This window comes from Psammomys obesus, unplaced genomic scaffold (genome assembly GCF_907164565.1).
Source record: "Psammomys obesus unplaced genomic scaffold, mPsaObe1.curated_primary_1811, whole genome shotgun sequence".
Classification (NCBI taxonomy): Eukaryota; Metazoa; Chordata; class Mammalia; order Rodentia; family Muridae; genus Psammomys; species Psammomys obesus.
The window spans coordinates 18,976,649-18,996,326 of record NW_026585894.1 but is presented as its reverse complement, the minus strand read 5'-3'; the positions used below and the strand labels follow the sequence as shown (position 1 = coordinate 18,996,326).

Genomic DNA, 19,678 nt, shown 5'->3' with positions numbered 1-19,678 from the left:
AGAGAGAGAGAGAGAGAGAGAGAGAGAGAGAGAGAGAGAGAGAGAGAAAAGGACCCTATCTCCAAAGGTAGGTAAGTAGGTAGATAGATAGACAGACAGACCGACCGACCGACCGACCGACCGACCAACCAGGGCTAGAAAGATGGCTCAGGCAAAGTGTTTGATATACAGATCCTCAGACCTCATGTGAGTGCTGAGTAAGATACGGATTGCCTGTAATTCCAACCTGTTAAGGTTCAGACGAGATCTCACAGCATGCTGATTACTAAGGGTAAACTCTGTTGCATGCTCTGGGTTTGAGAGATCCTGCCACAGAAAATAAGGTGGAACAGCTTTTGAGGAAGATTCTCAAAATCAACTTGGGTTTCCCACGAGCTTACGCAGCATGAATACACATGCACATGATAAGAGTGAGAGGGATGATAGATATTTTAAATAACTGCCATTTTTGTTTTGTTCATAAAGTTCTTTCCATCCTAATGTTTTTCTTCTTCTTTACTGCCCTTTCTCTCATCACAGGAGTTGCAGAGAAGACACAGCTGCTGAAACTGAGTGTACCTGCTACCTTTATGCTTGTGTCCTTAGATGAAGGTCCTGGTCCTCCAATTAAATACCAGTATGCTGAATTAGGCAAATTATACTCAGTAGTGTCACAGCTGATCCGTTGTTGCAATGTCTCCTCAAGAATGCAGTCTTCAATTAATGGTAATGTATTCTTAATCAATAGTTTTGAATACTCTTGAGTCATGTCTCAAATTAGATTGAATAACTTAAATACAAAGTAAGGGTGTGAAGGGAGGTTCATATTGTAAGATTTTTTTCAATATTTACAGTGCTTTGTCATTTTCTTTTTTTAATTAATTTTTATTTTATGTGCATTCCGGTGGAGGTGTCCATTCCCTTGGAACTGGCGTTACAGACACTTGGGAGCTGTCGTGGGTGCTGGGAATTGAATCCAAGTCCTTTGGAGGAGCAGACAGCTCTTAACCACGGAGCCATCTCTCCAGCTCTGTCCTTTGTCATTTTTACATGATTAATATGGATCTTTTCTGCTGATTACTGGGTTAAACTCATAAAATTTTTCATGTTAGTATACCTAGTCATTGTAACACATAATACTACTTTTCTTCATTATGCTTATACAATTTGACCTCTACAGCTCACTTTTCTAAAACACATTCACAGGCTATGTTCTGAGAAGTCTACATCGTTATTGTGGAAAAGTTTATTGGTTGTTAATTGGTGACAAATCTGCATTTTAGGTAATCCTTCTCTTCCAAATCCTTTTGGCGATCCAAATTTATCACAACCTATAATGCCAATTCAGCAAAATGTTGTAGACATTTTATTTGTGAGAACAAGTTATGTGAAGAAAATTATTGAAGACTGCAGCAACTCTGACGAGACTGTCAAATTGCTTCGCTTTTGCTGTTGGGAGAATCCTCAGTTCTCATCTACTGTCCTCAGTGAACTACTTTGGCAGGTTAAGAAAACATAAGCATTATTAAATCTCTGTGATATGATTTGTTGCCTATTTATAAAATTTTCACTGTGTCTTACCTTTTCTAGGTTGCTTATTCCTATACTTATGAACTCCGGCCCTATTTGGATCTGCTTTTACAAATCTTACTGATTGAAGACTCCTGGCAGACTCACAGGTAGGTATTTTTTTTTTATTATCAAGCCTTTTTGGGCTACATAATGAGACACTCTTAAAATTAAAGACAAAAATGATTAACCACAGTATCTGTAAATTTGTTTAACTTTTTGTTTTAAGTTTGTATTCTTGAGGTCTTGAATTTGCTTCCACTAATGTAATTCAACTCCTGATGAGCAACTGGAGCAAGTAGAGCTAATAAGAGTCAGACCTGAGTCAGACTGATTGGTGACTATGTGGCTCTAGGCAAGCTTTTCTCTAACCTGCCCAAAAGTTTAATAATACTTCCTGTCTATTAGGAAACAACTGAACCCACAGACAGACATTTACTGAATGGCATGTAATAAACAGTAAGTGTTAGTTTTGGTTAGATTTTAGAAGTTTTTATCTTGTGATTGTTTTTCAGAATTCATAATGCCCTTAAAGGAATTCCAGATGACCGAGATGGGCTGTTTGACACAATCCAGCGTTCTAAGAATCACTATCAAAAAAGAGCATACCAGTGTATAAAATGTATGGTAGCTCTCTTTAGCAGTTGTCCTGTTGCCTACCAAATCCTGCAGGTAAGGGTGTTTTCTTATTTCATACAAATTTGAATCAACGTTAAAAGATGTTGCTTTAAAGGGATAAGGCTGTAGCTCTGTGGTTTACTGCTTACCCTGATTGTACAAAGCCTTGGAGTTAAATCCCCAGAATCACAAACAATAAGAAAGGAAGGAAAAATGCCATTCAGATCCTGTTTTAATCCAGGTATGGAGTATATACATCTATACTCCTAGCATTCAAGGAGGATAGCCACAGATTTGACAACAACCTGAGTTATATAACTAGTTATATTACTAGGCAGCTAGGGTTAACTAGCAAGATTATTTAAAGAAAAAGGAAAAAAACATAATCCTGAGTTTGTGGAGTTACCTATGAAATCTTCTAAATCTTCTTTTTCAAAATTAATTTATTGACTTTACATCCCAAATCTAAAATGTACATTATTTTATTTACTCTTGAAGGGCAATGGAGATCTTAAAAGGAAATGGACCTGGGCAGTGGAGTGGCTTGGAGATGAACTCGAAAGAAGACCGTACACTGGCAATCCTCAGTACACTTACAACAATTGGTCTCCACCAGTGCAAAGCAATGAAACATCAAATGGCTATTTCTTGGAGAGATCACATAGCGCTAGGATGACACTTGCAAAAGCTTGTGAACTCTGTCCTGAGGAGGTAAAAAAAGCCACCAGTCTACAAGAGATAGAAATGGAAGATTGCAAAGTAATTCTTTTTAGGCCACTGTGTTAATAATAGTTTGGGTGTTTTTTTTTTTTTTTTTTTTTTTAAAGACTTTCGTAGAGTTGTGTGTGCTTTAATATGTACTACTGTGTTACATTAATGATGCCTCCTTCTGGAGAAATTACTGCGCTACAACTTCAAATGTATTTTCAGAAGAACCCAAGTTAGGCATTTTTAGGTTTTTTTTTTTTTTTTTAACCTTTATGTGTATGGGTGTTTGGTCTGCATATAAAACTGTGCACCATGTGACTGCCTGGTGCCTGTGGAGGCTAGAAGAAAGGATATTAGATCCTGTAGAACTGGCGTTTTTCTGAGTTGCTGTTTGGGTGTTGGGACTTGGGTCCTCTAGAAAAACAACATGTGATCCATCTGAACCATCTCTCTAGACCCATCTCTCCTGTTTTTAACATTCACTTGCATATGAACCATAACACATGTAAAAGTCAAGTTTTTTTTTCCAAATTAAAACTTTATTTTCCCCCTTTCAGCTACTCCCACACACCCCCTTGCTATGTCTCAAATTCATGGCTTTTTCCTTAAATATTGTTACATGTATCTATATCCCTAAATCTACAAATACCTTGCTCAGAGTGTATAAAGTAATTTATATGTTTATGATTTTAAGGCTAGCCATTTGTTATTGGATAACCAATTGGGGAACTCTTCCCCTGGGATACAGTATTTTTCCTTTCAGCATTCCTTGTTTGCCTGTAGTTCTTTGTCTAGGGTTGATATCACATGAGATTTCCTCCTTCCATGTTAGCATATTTATTGGTGCCCTTGTTTAGGTAGCCATGTTGTTGAGTCTACATGGCTACAGCTTCCTTCTCAGCCAACTTCCTGTCCCTTGGCTTTTACAATCTTTCTGCCCCCTCAATGGTTGGGGAGGTTGCCTGAGCCTATGCAAGAGTTATAAACACAGTTTTTAAAGCTTGATAATGCCTGCATAATTCCTTTTCTTTAAAATTAGGAACCAGATGACCAAGATGCCCCAGATGAGCATGAGTCACCTCCACCGGAAGATGCCCCATTATACCCCCATTCCCCTGGATCTCAATATCAGCAGGTAAACAAGAATCAAATGGTGGGGTTCACTTCTACAGTGGTTCTCAACTTTAATGCTACAGCCCTTTAATAATAGTCCCTCTTGTTGTAGTGACCCCAAACCATGGTTTTTGTTGTTGCTGCTTCATAACTGTAATTTTGCTACTGTTTTGAGTCATAATATGAGCTAAAGCAGGATAATCTGATATGCTATATTCAACGACCCCTCGCAAAGGTTTTGAGAATCACTCTCTAGAACCAATTTCATGCTTAATTATAAAGGATGGCTTTTTACCATGACTCTGAACTCATGGAGAGATGATCTGGACTAACTTGGAGGACATGATAGAGTAGTTGGTATGAGGTCACAGTACAAAATTTGAACTTGCCCCAGCGATGTGGTTCCCTTACCAAATAAGTATGTCCTATACTAGTATAGAGTGAGTAAAACTGATGATGATTGTTGTCAGCATAAAATGATAACCATTGCTTAGTGTGAAGAATTATGATATTTCTTCTTAAGCTAAGTCTGCAAGTAGATTCTAAAAAAAATTAAGGTATTGCAGTGAGGTATTATTGCTTAATTAGACTGGGATTTCATTGACAAAATTATTGAGAACTTGACATTTCTACAGGTAATTAACTCAAATTAATTAGCTAGAAAATAATTACCCACAGAAGTAAAGAAACAGTATCCTAAATGGGAATGCTCCTAAAATGTAGTTGCGACCTAGTCAAATGTTTTGAGGTGGCAGTAGCACACAAATGGACATAAGCTTTCTAGCATAGTGCATAGTCCTAAAACTCCAGGGTATATGGCTCTCCTTTAAATTTAGCATTTCAGACCAGCCATGGCTGATAGTGGTTAGGGGCAGTGGTGGCACATGCCTTTAGTCCCAGCACTTGAGAGGCAGAGGCAGGTAGATCTCTTGAGTTTCAGAAAAGCCAGGGTTACACAGGGGAAAAGCCGGGGCGGGGTTGAGATAAGCTGTAATCCTCAAAAGTTTCCAGCTGTTTACAGTCTGAAAAGCATGCCAGCCTTAGGTTTTGGGTTGTAAGTGAAACTACAGAAAAAAAGTGTATCTTCCACGTAGCTATTTTCATGATTTAGAATAATTGAACATGAAGCTTGTAAGCTTGGCCTGGCTTACAGGAATATAAAGAAAACCTAATCATATCAGTTTCAGGCATTTAAAAAGATGAAAGAACAGTTTTCGTGACATATCTGTAATTCCACTGCTGGGAGAGTAGTTGACATATAGTGAGTCTCTCTCCCTCTCCCTCTCCCTCTCTCTCTCTCTCTCTCTCCTTCCCTCTCTCCCCTCTCCTCCCTCTCCCTCCATCCCTCTATTCCTCCCTTCTCTCTCTCTCTCTCCCTCTTTTCTTTCTCTCCCTCTCTGTCATTTTTCAAGACAGGGTTTCTCTGGATGTCCTGGAATTTGCCCTGTAAACCAGGCTGCTCTCAAACTCAAACACACCTGCCTCTGCCTCCTGTATGCTGGGATTAAAGCATGCACCACCATGCCTGCTTTCACAACTAGTCTCCATCTTAAAAAAAAAAATAGGGAACTAGGACAAAAGTTACTTTGGTTAGCCCTAAGAAAGCTCTAGCCTAGTTAATTTTTTCAGCCTTGTTGTGACTTCAGTGACATTATTAATTGACAGTAGTTTTGTCTACACAACAATTGCACCTATACATTTTGGGTCATATCAGCTTTATGCTGTGTAAAAGAGTATAAATTTGGGGCCTGGGCTGCCAAAATGGGTCAGTGGATAAAGGTACTTGCCACACAAGCCCCACCTGAGAACCATTATGGTAGAAGGGGGGAAACCATGCCTTTAAGCCTTCACATACAGATTTCTTTTTCTTTTCAGAATAACCATGTGCATGGACAGCCATATACAGGTCCAGCAGCACATCACATGAACAACCCTCAGAGAACTGGCCAGCGACCACAAGAAAATTATGAAGGCGGTGAAGAAGTGTCCCCACCTCAGACCAAGGATCAGTGAAATGCACACCTAACTGGTTCCATCAAGACTGTGCACCCAGGCCTTACAGTCCAACTTTTTTCTGTGTCTGGCTAATAATTTAAAACTAGAAAACTATTCCTAATCAACATGGAATGGAGAGTTTGTTCACTGTCTTACCTGCAGAAATTTGCTGTCAATATATAACCCGCCTGCAGTGGAACGTGTATAGTGTTTTGTAATACATGGCCTGATGCTAATGTGTAAATGGCAAAGGTGTATATAGTATATTAATGTTTGACTGTTAATTCTTAAGCAAGAACCTTTTTTTTTCTTGATGAGACTCACAGATCTACAAAAACTACATTAATTTTCTTGTTATACCCACTGCACTCTGCAGCCAGTGTTGCCTACCTTGTGGCATTTGGATCACCTCCTTTACAAAAACAAAAAGTAAACCAACAACAACAAAACAGCCCATTCGTGTCACACCAATAGTTTCGTGTTCATTCTTTGCCACTGGAGTCAATTTTACTATGAGCAATGTAAGGCTGGTTACCTTTTAATTATTTGGTTGATGTGGAAAATTGGTGATGTAACATGTTTCTAGATCTTTTTCATTGCCTTTTTATTCTGATGTTAGGTTAATCACTTTGAAGCTATAGATATGCTGTAACATTTAGCATGGCTTCACACAAGTTAGTGTAGCCAACGAGGAAATATTACCATAATGACTGCAGTTGTCCTGACATGGCAGCTGCACTGCTCGGAGCTTTCCTTCTTAAACCCTAGACTATATAAAATACAGACTGAGGGAGGACTGTGGGAAGCAGGCGGTTCTCAGTTGCACATGTGTTAATTCTTGTATTTGACAGTGCAGATCTCTGGGTGGAATAAAGAATACTTAAATTTATTGACTTAGTAAGGGGAAATTTGAAAGGTTTTAAAACAAATATGCACAAATTTGCTATGCTAGTTTGCTGGCTGGAGCCTAGTAGAAGACTGTATTTGGTGTGCTTGTTTTGTTCTTTGGTAGAGCTTACTATAAGTGATTCTTTTCAAACTGTCCTTCTGCTGGATCCCAGTGATAAAAGAAGTCCTCAGAATCCCACAATCTTTGGAGTACCTCTGCACTAAGATCTCTGGCTGATTCTCTGCTCAGTCATAATTTTACTTGAAAGCAAGAATTGTCCTAGCTCCTTTTTCATTATTCCAACAGTTTTAACATTAAACAGTTTTAACATTCAAAGCAGGGTCTAATTTTTAAAAATACTGGTAGTTAATATAATTGCGGTATTTTAGAATAAACAATTTGGATAAAGATAAAGGAATTCATCAGTTAATACTGTGTTTCAAAGAAAATTGGTGACTTGAATGTGTGTAATTTTTAGAACCTGCCTAAAACCAAATACCCCTGCACACAGATACAACCCACCCTATTTTAAATATTTTCCTGTTTTATTTTATAGAAATTATTTTGCTGAATTCGCAAATAGAATTTGATTTAAGAACTTTTTGTCCTGTGGTGTGTTTGGGGATTTTTGGTACCTTTTTTTTTTTTTTTTTTTTTTTTCCGGTTTTGGTGTTTTGTGGGTTTTTTGAGAACTGCATATTTCTGGAAAGCGTATTTCTGTGCAAAGCATGTGTAGACATGATCTGCAGTGAGGATTTTAGTCTCATTGAGTTTTTGTGCACAGAAAGATCCAACTCTCTGGCTTTTTACTATAAAGACTTGGAGAACAGGATGTTGATGCTGTAAAAGTTCCCTAACAATTAATCTTGTACTTTTTGTATGTTTTTATATACATGTGTATTTAATGAGCACAAGCTTGGTTGTATTTTTTATGATTCAGTTGCTAGGAAAATGTTGAAAGGCTATAGTTGGCACTGATCAAAGCAGAAGCAAAATGAGCATTATGTTGTGATTTAAAAGGGGCAGTATTTAAGATAAAGCTTTGGGTATCTTATTTGCAGTATTCCACAGTTCTGATTCTAGGCTTCCTGTAATTTTAGCAACTTTTGACACCAGATAGATTCTATTTACATCAGAATTGGCTTTTGTTTTGGATTTTGTGGAGGTGGGGATCCAGGGCCTCAAGAATTCCAGGCAAATGCTCTACCAATTGAGCTGCATCTCCAGCCGGAATTGAAGCTTGAGCAGAGGTTTACGGTGTTTGCAGTTCCAACTGGAAGTTTTAAAGTTCAAGTAGTGAAGTAGAATGGCTGTTTTTGGACAAGTAACTGGTACTAGTTACATTAGCTTACCACCTGACAGACGTCTTGGATCCTTCTGCTCCTTAACAAAATTTGAAATAGGTAAAACTTAGCGACTTCCTAGATAAGAGAAAACTTGACCTTTTCAAAGGCTGTGAATTTTTCTTCTTGGAGGGATTTCCCCCTCCCCGCTAGTTGCTTTGAGTGTCTAAGCCCACCAGTTCCAGATCAGATTTCATGAGTCTTGTTTCTCTCCATTTGAAGGAAGAGCAGGTCTGTATGGTGACCAGGAGTGAGGGAAAGTGAACAGCGTTTTCATTTGTGCAAATTATTTTCTATATTCAACTCAAAGCATTAATGTATAACCGGAAATTTTAAGGTACATGTTAATGTAAGCAACATGGTGGTGATTTTGAGGTCTTTCTCTAAACACAAATGGCACGTTTTAAATTTCAAGTCTTGAAGTGCCTAAAAATGATTTGATTCTCTTAACATTATTTTGAGCCATATGTTTTCTCCTTTAAATGTTTGTTGCAGAATCACTAGTCTTCCTTTGAACTCCCACATTTCTAAATGGCATGAGTACTATTGAAGACAGTAGAACCTGTTAACGTAAATACTTAAGAGATTTTAGTTGTGAAACTGTAACCTGGGGCTTTGCCCAGTCAGATCTAAGTATTTTCATTGTATGACTTGGTAAACACCATAATGCTGCTGTCTGTAAGTTCTTCACCAGTTGAATTCCCATGTTCATCATCACAGAGGCAGAAATACAAAACCATATTTGGGCTTTGTTTCTTTTCCCAAATATGGTTTTGTATTGTTTCTTTTCATTGATTTTTCTCTAATGATTTCCCAGCTTTTTTTTTGTCTCCTAGCTCTAATTATACAGACCCAGAATTATTCAAATGTTTTCTGTTTTCATGATTAAGTTTTATTAGTAAAAAATAACAACTTAAGTCTTTAATCCTTATTGGGTAAAAGGATGAGAACCATTTTTTTATTTGAATTACTTTTGTAAAGGAAAGCAACAGTCTGAATATTCAGGTGACTACTTTGGAATAGTTCTTCGGGTTTTAGTATTTTACCAGGTTATGTTTTCCCGTGAACCATGTTACTTTAAGTTTTGTGGTTAATTTGGTGGCTATATCCTGCCTTATTTAGAATTTTAGAAAATTGCCTTTTTGTGATAAGTGCCCAGTTTTTATTTCTAGTTTGAAGGTACGAGGACATACAGACTGCTGATAAGGAAAACAGCACCCCTTTGCCCCAGGTTTTGTGTTACCAACAAAACCATTCTCAGTACTGGTTTCATTGTAGGGCCCAACCAGAATTGGTCCTGCACCTACATGAGAGTTGCATATTTGAAAATAAGGTTTTGGGTGTGAGAAATTAACCACAGAAATGCTGAATGTATTAAGAACACTCTGCAGATTGTATTTCTAATGATTTTGTGTTTGCAAAAGTGTGTAGCACTTGTTCTCTAAACTTACAGGTGTAAGGGGGAAGGGTGAACCACATTTTAAAGTCACTAATGAGTGCAATTTTTTTTAAATTTTGGAATTGGGGTTCCCAGAAGGAAATTTCACCGCCCAAATCTCACATACTTCTTAGCCTTTTACAAGCCAACAGACTGACATAAAGATTGTCCGCAGTTCGTAAGATCTAGCACATATACAAAAATAAAACTTTATAAATTAACTTTGGGTTTTTCTTTTATTTATTAAAATAGGGTTTCTAAGATGGAAAGCCCATTCCCCCCCACATTGCCAGTGGGGGAATGAAGGTCTTCGAGTAAGTTGGCAAGTACTGTATACCTCTGTGGCCCTTGAATTTTTTTTTTAAGGGAAATGTTTATAATGGGTCATTTATAGATCCATTATGCATGTGTGTTTCTTTTTTAAACACCTTGCCCATTGGTTATTGACTTTTGGGGCCTAAGTTAGTGTGAAAACCCACTTTAGTATGTCATTTGAATTGCTAAAGTTCCTTTTCATTGTCTAAAATCAAAGTACGTTTGAGATCCTGCAGAACCTGTTGATGCTTCCCTAAAGTTGATTACTGCTAAAGAAAGGCATCCCAAATATTAGTCACGTTTGATTTTTCTGAAACAGCCCACCTCTGTAGCTCAAGCTGGTCTAGAATTCACTATGTAATCCAGGGTGACCTCAAACTGACCTTTTGTCACAGCCTCCAAAGTCAGGTTTGCAGCTGGTTTTCCGGTTCCATTCTGGGCAGTGTACACACCTGTCAACCAGTGTACACTGGTTAGGAGAAGGATCTGGAATTCAAGATCATCCTCGACGACTTTTAATAGAACTAAAAGGCCTTATCTCAAAACTGTAATAGAACTAAATCAAATACAAAATTCTTGTATTTTGGAAAACTCCCCGAAGTTGGACTATTTCTGTTAGGATGTTAACCAGTTGAGTATCTTTTAGCTAAATATTTGGGACAAGAAGTACTCAACATCAGGGAGATAGTTACTTGGCACATATTAGATGTCCTAATGTAAACACAAATCACATGACCTGCACAGTCTCAGAAATTTTCCATGTTGTAATGACCCCTTGCATTTGACTTAGAGGTAGTTTTGTTTTTTTCAGGGTAGGTTTTTTCTTGTGTACCCCTTGACTGTACTGGAACTCTGTAGAAAATTCTCAAATTCTACCTGCCTCTTGTTTCTAAAGTGCTGGGCAAAAAGGTGTGTGCCACCACCGCCCAGCTGGGCTTTGGTGTTTTTCTTCTTAGTGTGGACACAGAGCCAAGGGCCTGCTATATACTAGGCAAGTTAGCATTCTGACACCAAGCCATCTTCATTCCCCAAATTTAACCATTAGAAGACATTTGAGGTGCATTTTTAAAAATTGCTTAAGTGCGCAAAACTTAGAACCTAACTTTGCTCCTTAATGCTTCAGAACATAAGGATGCCTCACATCAGAGATGCCAGCTTGGAGGGGGCATACCATGTTCAGGATTGATTCATGAGAGCCAATCTGATTGCTAGCCATTCTTATTGCTGTGTTCTCATCTATTTCTGAGTTTGGGGCCAGCCTGGTCTACAAAGCAAGTCCAGGACAGCCAAGGCTACACAGAGAAACCCTGTCTCAAAACAAATGATCACTCACACTTTGTAATCCCAGCATTAGGGAGATAGAGATGGGCTGAGGCTTCTGGCTAGTCAGCCTAGCTTACAGGTCAGCCAGAGACCCTGTTGCAATAAAAAGATGGTAGACACCTGTGTTGTACATAACTTTTCTGTTCTTTTCTTTTTTCTTTTTTTTTTTTTTTTTTTTTTTTTTTTTTTTTTTTTTTTTTTTTTTTGTTGTTGTTGTCAAGACAGGGTTTCTTTATGTAGCCTTGGTTCTCCTGGACTTGACTTCTAGAGCAGGCAGGCCTCAAACTCTGCCTCCTGAGTGCTGAGATGATTAAATGTGTGCTCCACTGTGCCCAGCTGGTACACTTTTTTTTAATCCTGGCACTTGAGAAGCATCTGGATATCCCTATGGGGTTGAGGTCAGCCTGGTCTACAAAGGGAGTTCTGGGAGCACCAGAGCCACTTGATAGATCCCTTTTCAAACAACAAAACAATAATTCTTTATGATGCAGGGAGGGGTGCATATATGCCACTGTAAAGTCACAGAGGTCAGAGAACTATTTCTGCATCTTGTGGAAGTCAGTTGTCTCCTGTTACCCGGTGGGTCCTAGCAACTGGACTCGGGTCCTCAGACTTGGCAGCAAGTGCCTCTACACCCTGAGCCATCTTGCTGGCACCATTTGTTTTCGAAGTACAGAATGGGCTAAAAGAAAGTTGGGTGGGTGGGTGTGCTAATGAAGAATGCATACATGATGTCACTTGAACCTCCACTGAGTACTAAGGTCTGACAGGAAGTTAGTTTAAAAACAGCTAAAGATGGAAACTGGAGAGATGGCACAAGTTGAAAACATTGGCTCTTGCAAAGGACCCTAGTTTGCTTCCCAAGGCCTCTTGGTTGTTTTCAGGCTGTTCTCACCCAACAGAAGGAAACCAGTGAATTTTAATGGTTTTACAGAGCCACATAGACCCAGCTGGGGCAAGCATTGTTACTACAAGTCTAGAAGTGGCCTGAAGCTGAGTGAGCAGGGTTTTTTTGTTTTGTTTTGTTTTGTTTTTTTTGTTTTTTTTTCTGAGACAGGGTTTCTCTGTAGTCCTGGCTGACCTCAAACCAATGAGGAAGGAGGACAGCATGATGGGTTAGCCTGGAGGAGAAATCTCATAGGGCCTGGAAGAAGGACTTCAATAATGGCCTGAAAAGGCCCAGATGAATAATAAAAGCAAGTATTTTATAAGATTATGGATGGAAGATAGGATGGTTAAGGAGATGGCATTGGATGGGGGCTGGGAGATGGATGATGAGGTGATTCAAGACAGTGTAAGAATAACTGCCCGGCCCAAGGTAAATAAGGCAATTATAAAATCTAACAAGTGTCTGTGTCTTATTTGTGATATGGGTTAGATAATACCACCGTGACAATCAGACGGCTAATGATAAATAATGTAAAGACCAACACTCATAATTTTATTTATAAAAACATTTTATAAAAGCCGCAGGTTTGATTTAACTTCAATGACTGTTAGCAAGCGTGAGAGGTTATGAACTTTTCATAAGAATAGGACACAGTTGTGTAACCATAGTATTTCTTTTTGGTCAGGTAGGGGAGCAGAAAGCCTTGCAGTTATACAAGCAAAACAATGCAGGTTAGCAAAAGTTCCTGTTAAGTGCCACACATGGCTGAGGGTCAGGCTGGCCTCGGTTTTAGCCTGAGGTCTAATCAGGATTTTTTTTCTTCATAGAACCATCTGTAACTCCATGGGCACCAGGCACATAGGTGGTAAGCATACATACATGCAGGCAAAACATTCATAAGCATGATATAAATAAATATTTTTAAAACAAAAGTTACAAATGTTATCTCTAACAGTTAAACTTCACCTATTTGTCTAATGAAAAGCAAAAGCAAGCTTTGTTTTCGAACACCTTTAATCTCAGCATTCAGGAGGCAGAAGCAGACAGATCCCTGTGACTTCGAGGCCAGCCTGATCTGCACAGTGAGTTCGAGGGTTATCCAGAGAAACCCTGGCTCAAAAAAGAAAAAAAAAAAATACAAGGTTTATTTTATTTCTGCATTCTGAATTTGTTTACTGATGTATGAAATCTGACATTCTGTGACTAGATTAAAAGGAAAGCCGGTGACTTAGATTGGTATGCTCCATTGTTTAAAATGATACTGTGCCTCAAACTGTGCCATGCCTGCACTACCTAGGGCTGCATAGCAAGATCCACTCTGAAAACAAAATGTGTGTGTAAACATACATGAACAAATACATCAGTAGTTCCTTACATTCAGTGTGAAATTCCACTGAAGTCATAAATTTGATGTGAATGACAACTTTGAAAATAGGCCATTTTCTTTTCACTTTCACTCTTGATCTTGAACCTCATTTGAAAATAAGTACAACGGAGTCAAACTGCTGGACATTGGTGGGCCACACCTTTAACTCCTAGCACTGAGGAGCCAAAAGCAGGTGAATCTCTATGACATCAAGGCCAGCCTGACCTACATGGAGTTCCAGGACAGCTGAGGCTACAGAGAGAGACCCCGTCTCAAAATGAAGAAAGGTCCAATTTCCGGGGGTATAGATCAGTGGCAGAGCTCCTGTCTAACATGTGCAAGGTCCCAGATTCAATATCCATCATCACAAAAAAAGAAATTTTAATTAAACCAGGCATGGTGAGACACAAATTTTATCCCAGGGCTCAGTGGCAGAGGCAAGTGGATCTCTGAGTTCAAGGCCATTGTGGTCTATATACCAAGTTCCAGGACAGCCAGAGCTACATAGAGATATCCTGTCTCAGAAAGAGAGGAGGAGGAAGGAGAGAGAGAGAGAGGGATAGTTGTTGCCTTAGTATCCTGGAACTCATTCTGGAAACTCCATTAAGAGGACAGACGGGGAATAATCCTATTGCACAGAAATTCCTATTCATTCCTGAAATTCTTCCCACATCTCCCTACTCAGGAACTTCCTTTCATTAACTCTTGCCTAGAAAGTGCTATTCAAAATCTACCTTGATGTACATTGGCTCTTTAGTAAAACAGCTTCTCCATGACTTAGTCCTCTGTCACTTCTCTGAATTCTTTTCTCTGACAAGCTGAAACATTGGTGAATTCTATCAGGTTTATCCCTGAAACCTGGCCAGCCTTCACCCCTCTCAACAGACAAATACCAATGCCATGCATGACCTGATGCTGGTAATTGTCCTATCTGCTTCAAGTATTAATTGAGTTTTTTAAAGATTTATTTATGTATATGGGTGCTCTATGTGCATGTACACTTGCATGCCAGAAGAGGGCACCAGACCTCAGTATAGATGGTTGTGAGACACCATGGGGTTGCTAGGGATTGAACTTGGGACCTCAGGAAGAGCAGTTTTATTTATGGATGTGAGTAGTTTTGCCTTCATGCATGTACTGCCTGTGTAAGCCATCATGTAGGTGCTGGGAACCAAACCTGGGGTCCTCTGAGAGATGAGCAATTGCTCTTAACCATTGAGCCATCCCTCCAACACCTAAGTAAGATTTTTGTTAAAGAAATCAGTAGGCTTGAATCCTGTTTCCCTCTTCTTTAGTCCCATTTAATCTGAAACATCGGAAGCTACCAGAGTTGTGTGTTGTTTTTAACAAAATATCAAACATTTGATTTTATCAAGAAAGAACCAGGAGCCAGATGCTGGAATAAAATAAAAGCCTGCTAGCTCAGAGACGCAGAAAAAGCACCCAGATGACTTTCCTCCTCAGCTGACTTCCTGAGAGGAAAAGGAAGTTCTCCTCCCATGTACTCTCAAAAACCCTCAAACTGAATGTCCCTCCCTTCTTCCTGTGTGTCTCTCTATCCATCTTCTGACCTCCTCTTACTCTCTTTTTTTTTTTTTTTCCATATGTTCACTTCCTAACAACTGGTTGTTTGCTCCACCTGGTGACCTAGGGTTGATTTTATTTAAATCAAGATGACAGTTCTGGGATTAAAGGTGTGAGCTAGGACTGAGCCACACCACAAGTAGAAACAGGTTTTTCCAGTAAACTACACAATCTAAGGGGTCACAGAATGATCAAATCTCCTGCAACAGTTATGTTCCAGACAGTTTTTAAATTAAAAATTGATTTTTTTCCTATACAATATATTCTAAACTCCTCCCAGATTCTCCCCACCTTCCCTCCTACCCAAATATTTTTCTTTTTCTCTATTAGAGTACAAACAGGCATCTAAAAAAAATGAGACAAAAACAAACAAACTGGAAAAAAAAAGCACAAGAAATACAGACAAACACACATTTTTGGACACATGGAAAACCCATACAAACAAAATCAGAAACTGTAATGTATAAGAAAAAGATCTCTAAAGAAAAGCAAACAAAAACCAGACAAAGCATTATGAGACAAAACCCCTCCAAAAATACCACTGAGTTTGGTCTGGGCTGGCCATCTTCTGCTGGGCAAGGGGCCTGCCCTAATGTGGTTTGTATACCAAGTGAGGCTGTTAGGAAAAAATGAATCTTACATATTGGAGCAGCTATTAATTGGGTTAGGCATGGAAAATTGTGTCTACTCCTCCTCTCAGCTCTGAGACTCGATCTGGGCCAGGCGCTGTGCATACCACCTCAGTTGCTATGAGTTCCTATGTCAGTGAGTCCTGTTAAAAGGCACAGTTTTTTTTAACTTATTTTCTATTTATTACAGTTTATTCACTTTGTATCCCAGCAGCCCAGTCCCTCATCCCCTCCCAATCCCATCCTCCCTCCCTCTTCTCCTCCCCTGCCCCTTCCCCAATCCACTGATAGGGGAGGTCCTCCTCCCCTTCCCTCTGGCCCTAGCCTATCAGGTCTCATCAGGAGTGGCTGCATTGTCTTCCTCTGTGGCCTGGCAAGGCTGCACCCCTCCCAGGGGGAGGTGATCAAAGAGCAGGCCACTGAGTTCATGTCAGGGACAGTCCCTGCTCCCCTTACTAGAGAACCCACTAGGACTCTGAGCTGCCATGGGCTACATCTGTGCAGGGGTTCTAGGTTATCTCCATGCATGGACCTTGGTTGGAGTATCACATTCAGAAAAGATACCTGGGCCCGCATTTTTTGGTTCTGTTGCTCTCCTTGTGGAGTTCCTGTCCCCTCCAGGTCTTTCTATCTCCCCCTTCTTTCATAAGATTCCCTGCACTCTGCCCAAAGTTTGGCTGTGAGTCTCAGCATATGTTTTGATACCCTGCTGCATAGAGTCTTTCAGAGGTCCTCTGTGAGAGACTCCTGTCTTCTTCCCTGTTTTCTCCCTCTTCTGATGTCTACCCCATTTGCCTTTCTGAATAAGGATTGAACATTTTACCTGGGGTCCTTCTTCTTGCTTAGCTTCTTTAGGTGTACAGATTTTAGTAAGTTTATCCTATATTATAGGTCTAGTATCCACTTATAAGTGACTATATACCATGTGTGTCTTTCTGCTTCTGGGATACCTCACTCAGCATGATCTTTTCTAGTCCCACCATTTGCCTGCAAATTTCATGATTTCCTTGTTTTTAATTGCTGCATAGTATTCCATTGTGTAAATGTACCACAATTTCTGTATCCATTTCCTCAGTTGAGGGACATCTGGTTTGTTTCCAGATTCTGGCTATTATGAATAAAGCTGCTACAAACATGGTTGAGCAAATGTCCTTGTTGTATACTTGAGTATATTTTGGATATATGCCTAGCAAGCACAGTTTTTAATTATGCTTTCCTGATACATGTGACTTTTTTTTTTTAAGATTTATTTTTTATTTATTTACCACATATACAGTGTTCTGCCTGCATACCAGCAGAGGGCACCAGATCTCATTATAGATGGTTGTGAGCCACCATGTGGTCGCTGGGAATTGAACTCAGGACCTTTGGAAGAGCAGCCAGTGCTCCTAACCTCTGAGCCAGCTCTCCAGCCCCATACATGTGACTTTAAGGCAGGTGAAAGATCATGAGGATAGAGGAATGAGCAACTTCAGACAGCACAGGCCTTAATTAGGGGGAAGATGGTGCTGAGGTAGTCTCTGTAAGAATCAAAGGCACTTTAAAAAGTAAATAAATAAGTTTCCAAATGGGCTCCATAGTAAGGGGAGCAGGGGCTGTCTCTGTCATGAACTCAGTGGCTGGTTCTTTGATCACCTCCCCATGAGGGGGGAGCAGCCATCCCAGGCCACAGAAGAAGACTATGAAAAACAGTCCTGATGAGACCTGATAGGCTAGGGTCAAGATGGAAGGGAAGGAGGGCCTCCCCTATCAGTGGACTGGGGAAGGGGCCTGGGAGGAGATGAGGGAGGGACAGAAGGTGGGATTGGGAGGGAACAAAGGTGAGGCTGCAGCTGGGATACAAAGTGAATAAATTGTAATAAATAAAAAATTATATTAAAAAATTAAATAAATAAAAAGCTGTTTTCACCCCTGATATACATCCCCAAAATGGGGAGCTGGGACAGAAGAGTCTAGTCTGTTTTCCTCTGATTGATATAGGAGAAAGTGGGAATGGTAAATTGATATAAAGGACTTATGAACAAACTTGCATAGGAAGTATTAAATTACGCAAAGTGGAATTCAGCTTCCTGTGGGAAAGGAGAAATCTGTACCTCTAACATAACTTTCGGTTTAGAGAAACTGGTTAAGATGTGCTCACTAATACACTGTCAATTAGGCTCTATTGAGATAACAAAAGGAAACAATCCTAATTTATAACCCTCCCTTATGTTTATCCCCGTATCAAAGAACATACATGCGTCAAAGGAGATGGCGCTTGTTAACAGCCATTAAATCCTGCTCCACCGTCAAGTCTAGGTTCTCTTATCAGGAAAAGCATAATCCTGCTAGGTGGGCAGGAAGTCCCTAGACAAGCCAGTCAGGGGAGGGCTGTGGGGAGAGGGGTGGTCAGGGCTGGAGGGAGCAAGTAAAAAGTAATTGTTTCAGTATCTTTGCTATGCAAATCTCAGATTTATTCAAGTGGCCGGACCCACAGGCACCTGTCTCTGTTTGAATCGCTCAAAGTGTGACTTAGGAATCCAGACCTGAAACAGATTGAAAGGCAACAGTTTTCTGTGAGATGCTTAACCTAAAGCCTTTTTAAAGAGCTAACATTTTCTGTGGGGGCCAGTTTCTCTGACTGTCAGCCAAAACGGGAGGAGTGCTTTTAAATGACATTTTTTTCTTATTCTCTGAGTGTTTGGAGTTAAGTTTTCATTTTAAAAACATTTTGCATTTACTTACTTTATGTGTTTATGTATGTGCGTGCTAGGTTCAGTCCTTAGGGCAGTTAAAAAGAAGTGAATAAATAAAGGTCGGTGGAGGCTTGGGAGATGGCTCAGTGGATCATAGCGCTTGCTGCACATGCATGAGAACCTAAGTTGCCCTGAGAGACCAAAAGATAAATTAGCAGCTGTTATTAAGGCCTGAAGTAGGTAGGTAAAGAAGTCTAGTAATGCCCTGAGGGGAAGAGCCACCTCACTGCATTCTTTCCCCGCCCAGTAGAGATACAGTTGCTAGAAAACTGGACCATCCCCCTAGGGAGGGACACCAGGTCATTAATGGTCTGGGAACCTTCCTATAGCCAATCGATTCAAAATGTAGCATTTTAACCAATAGATGCTTGCCAGGCAGGAATCGCCCCTGCCTTGGGCATGCTGGGATGGACCAGAATCTATAAATCGCCCAACTAACCTGGGCATTGCACGCTCGGCTCCCACCTCTTTGGCAATGGGGGGGGGTGTGGGCCCAAGCTGCAGCTTGTAATTTAAAATAAAAAGAACCTCATGTATTTACAGCGGAGTCTGTTTATTCCTGGTCTTTTGGGGTTCGTGAACTGGGCAGAACAGCCCAGTACCCACATAAAAGCTGGGTGTGTCTAGAAACACTAGGTGTTAGTATTTATTTAAAAATGATGCCACGCACACAACCAATATTATATGAGAGACATGTATTGGATGGAGGTGGAGCGATAGAGAGGAAAAAGAGACACAGTGGGGGGGGGGGTTATCCAGGAAAGAAAGTGAGGTGGAGAGAGCAAGAGAAGAAGGTAAGAGAGAGACAAAGTGGCAGGTTGGTCCTTTTATAGCTTGTGCATGCGCAGCTCAGCTGAGCCTGCCACACACCTGGTGGGCAACACATGATGACATCACATCATAGGTTAACTAGGCAACCCAGAAGCAGGCTGCCTATATGCTACCACTAGTAATCCCAGTTCTGGGGTAAAGGAGAGCAGACAGGATTGCTGAAGCTTTTTGGGTTCCAGTCTATGCTGGAAAAATAGCAACCTGCAAATTTAATGAATGTCTGTTATGCCCAAGTCTCTTGGACCCCAAAGACCACCAAGGAGCTGATTCCGATGCAAATGCAGTAGAGTCTTTATTACAAGCTGGAGCTTGACCCACACTGTCACAGATGCTGTGGTTCTAGAGTATAGAGCC

General features: G+C 40.1%; 1 protein-coding gene across 4 annotated transcripts in view; it reads left to right on the top strand.

Moving 5' to 3' along the window:
• Positions 1 to 9,873, top strand: part of Usp9x (ubiquitin specific peptidase 9 X-linked) — a 106,496-nt gene extending 96,623 nt beyond the window's left edge. For all 4 annotated transcript variants that reach the window (XM_055599527.1, XM_055599525.1, XM_055599526.1 and 1 more), the window contains 7 exons: positions 520 to 705; positions 1,263 to 1,483; positions 1,570 to 1,658; positions 2,064 to 2,220; positions 2,665 to 2,877; positions 3,914 to 4,009; positions 5,863 to 9,873. In XM_055599527.1, the coding sequence (XP_055455502.1) occupies positions 520 to 705; positions 1,263 to 1,483; positions 1,570 to 1,658; positions 2,064 to 2,220; positions 2,665 to 2,877; positions 3,914 to 4,009; positions 5,863 to 6,000 (1,100 nt within the window). In that variant the 3' untranslated portion in view covers positions 6,001 to 9,873. The remainder of the gene's footprint in view (positions 1 to 519; positions 706 to 1,262; positions 1,484 to 1,569; positions 1,659 to 2,063; positions 2,221 to 2,664; positions 2,878 to 3,913; positions 4,010 to 5,862) is intronic.
• Positions 9,874 to 19,678: the final 9,805 nt, after the last annotated feature.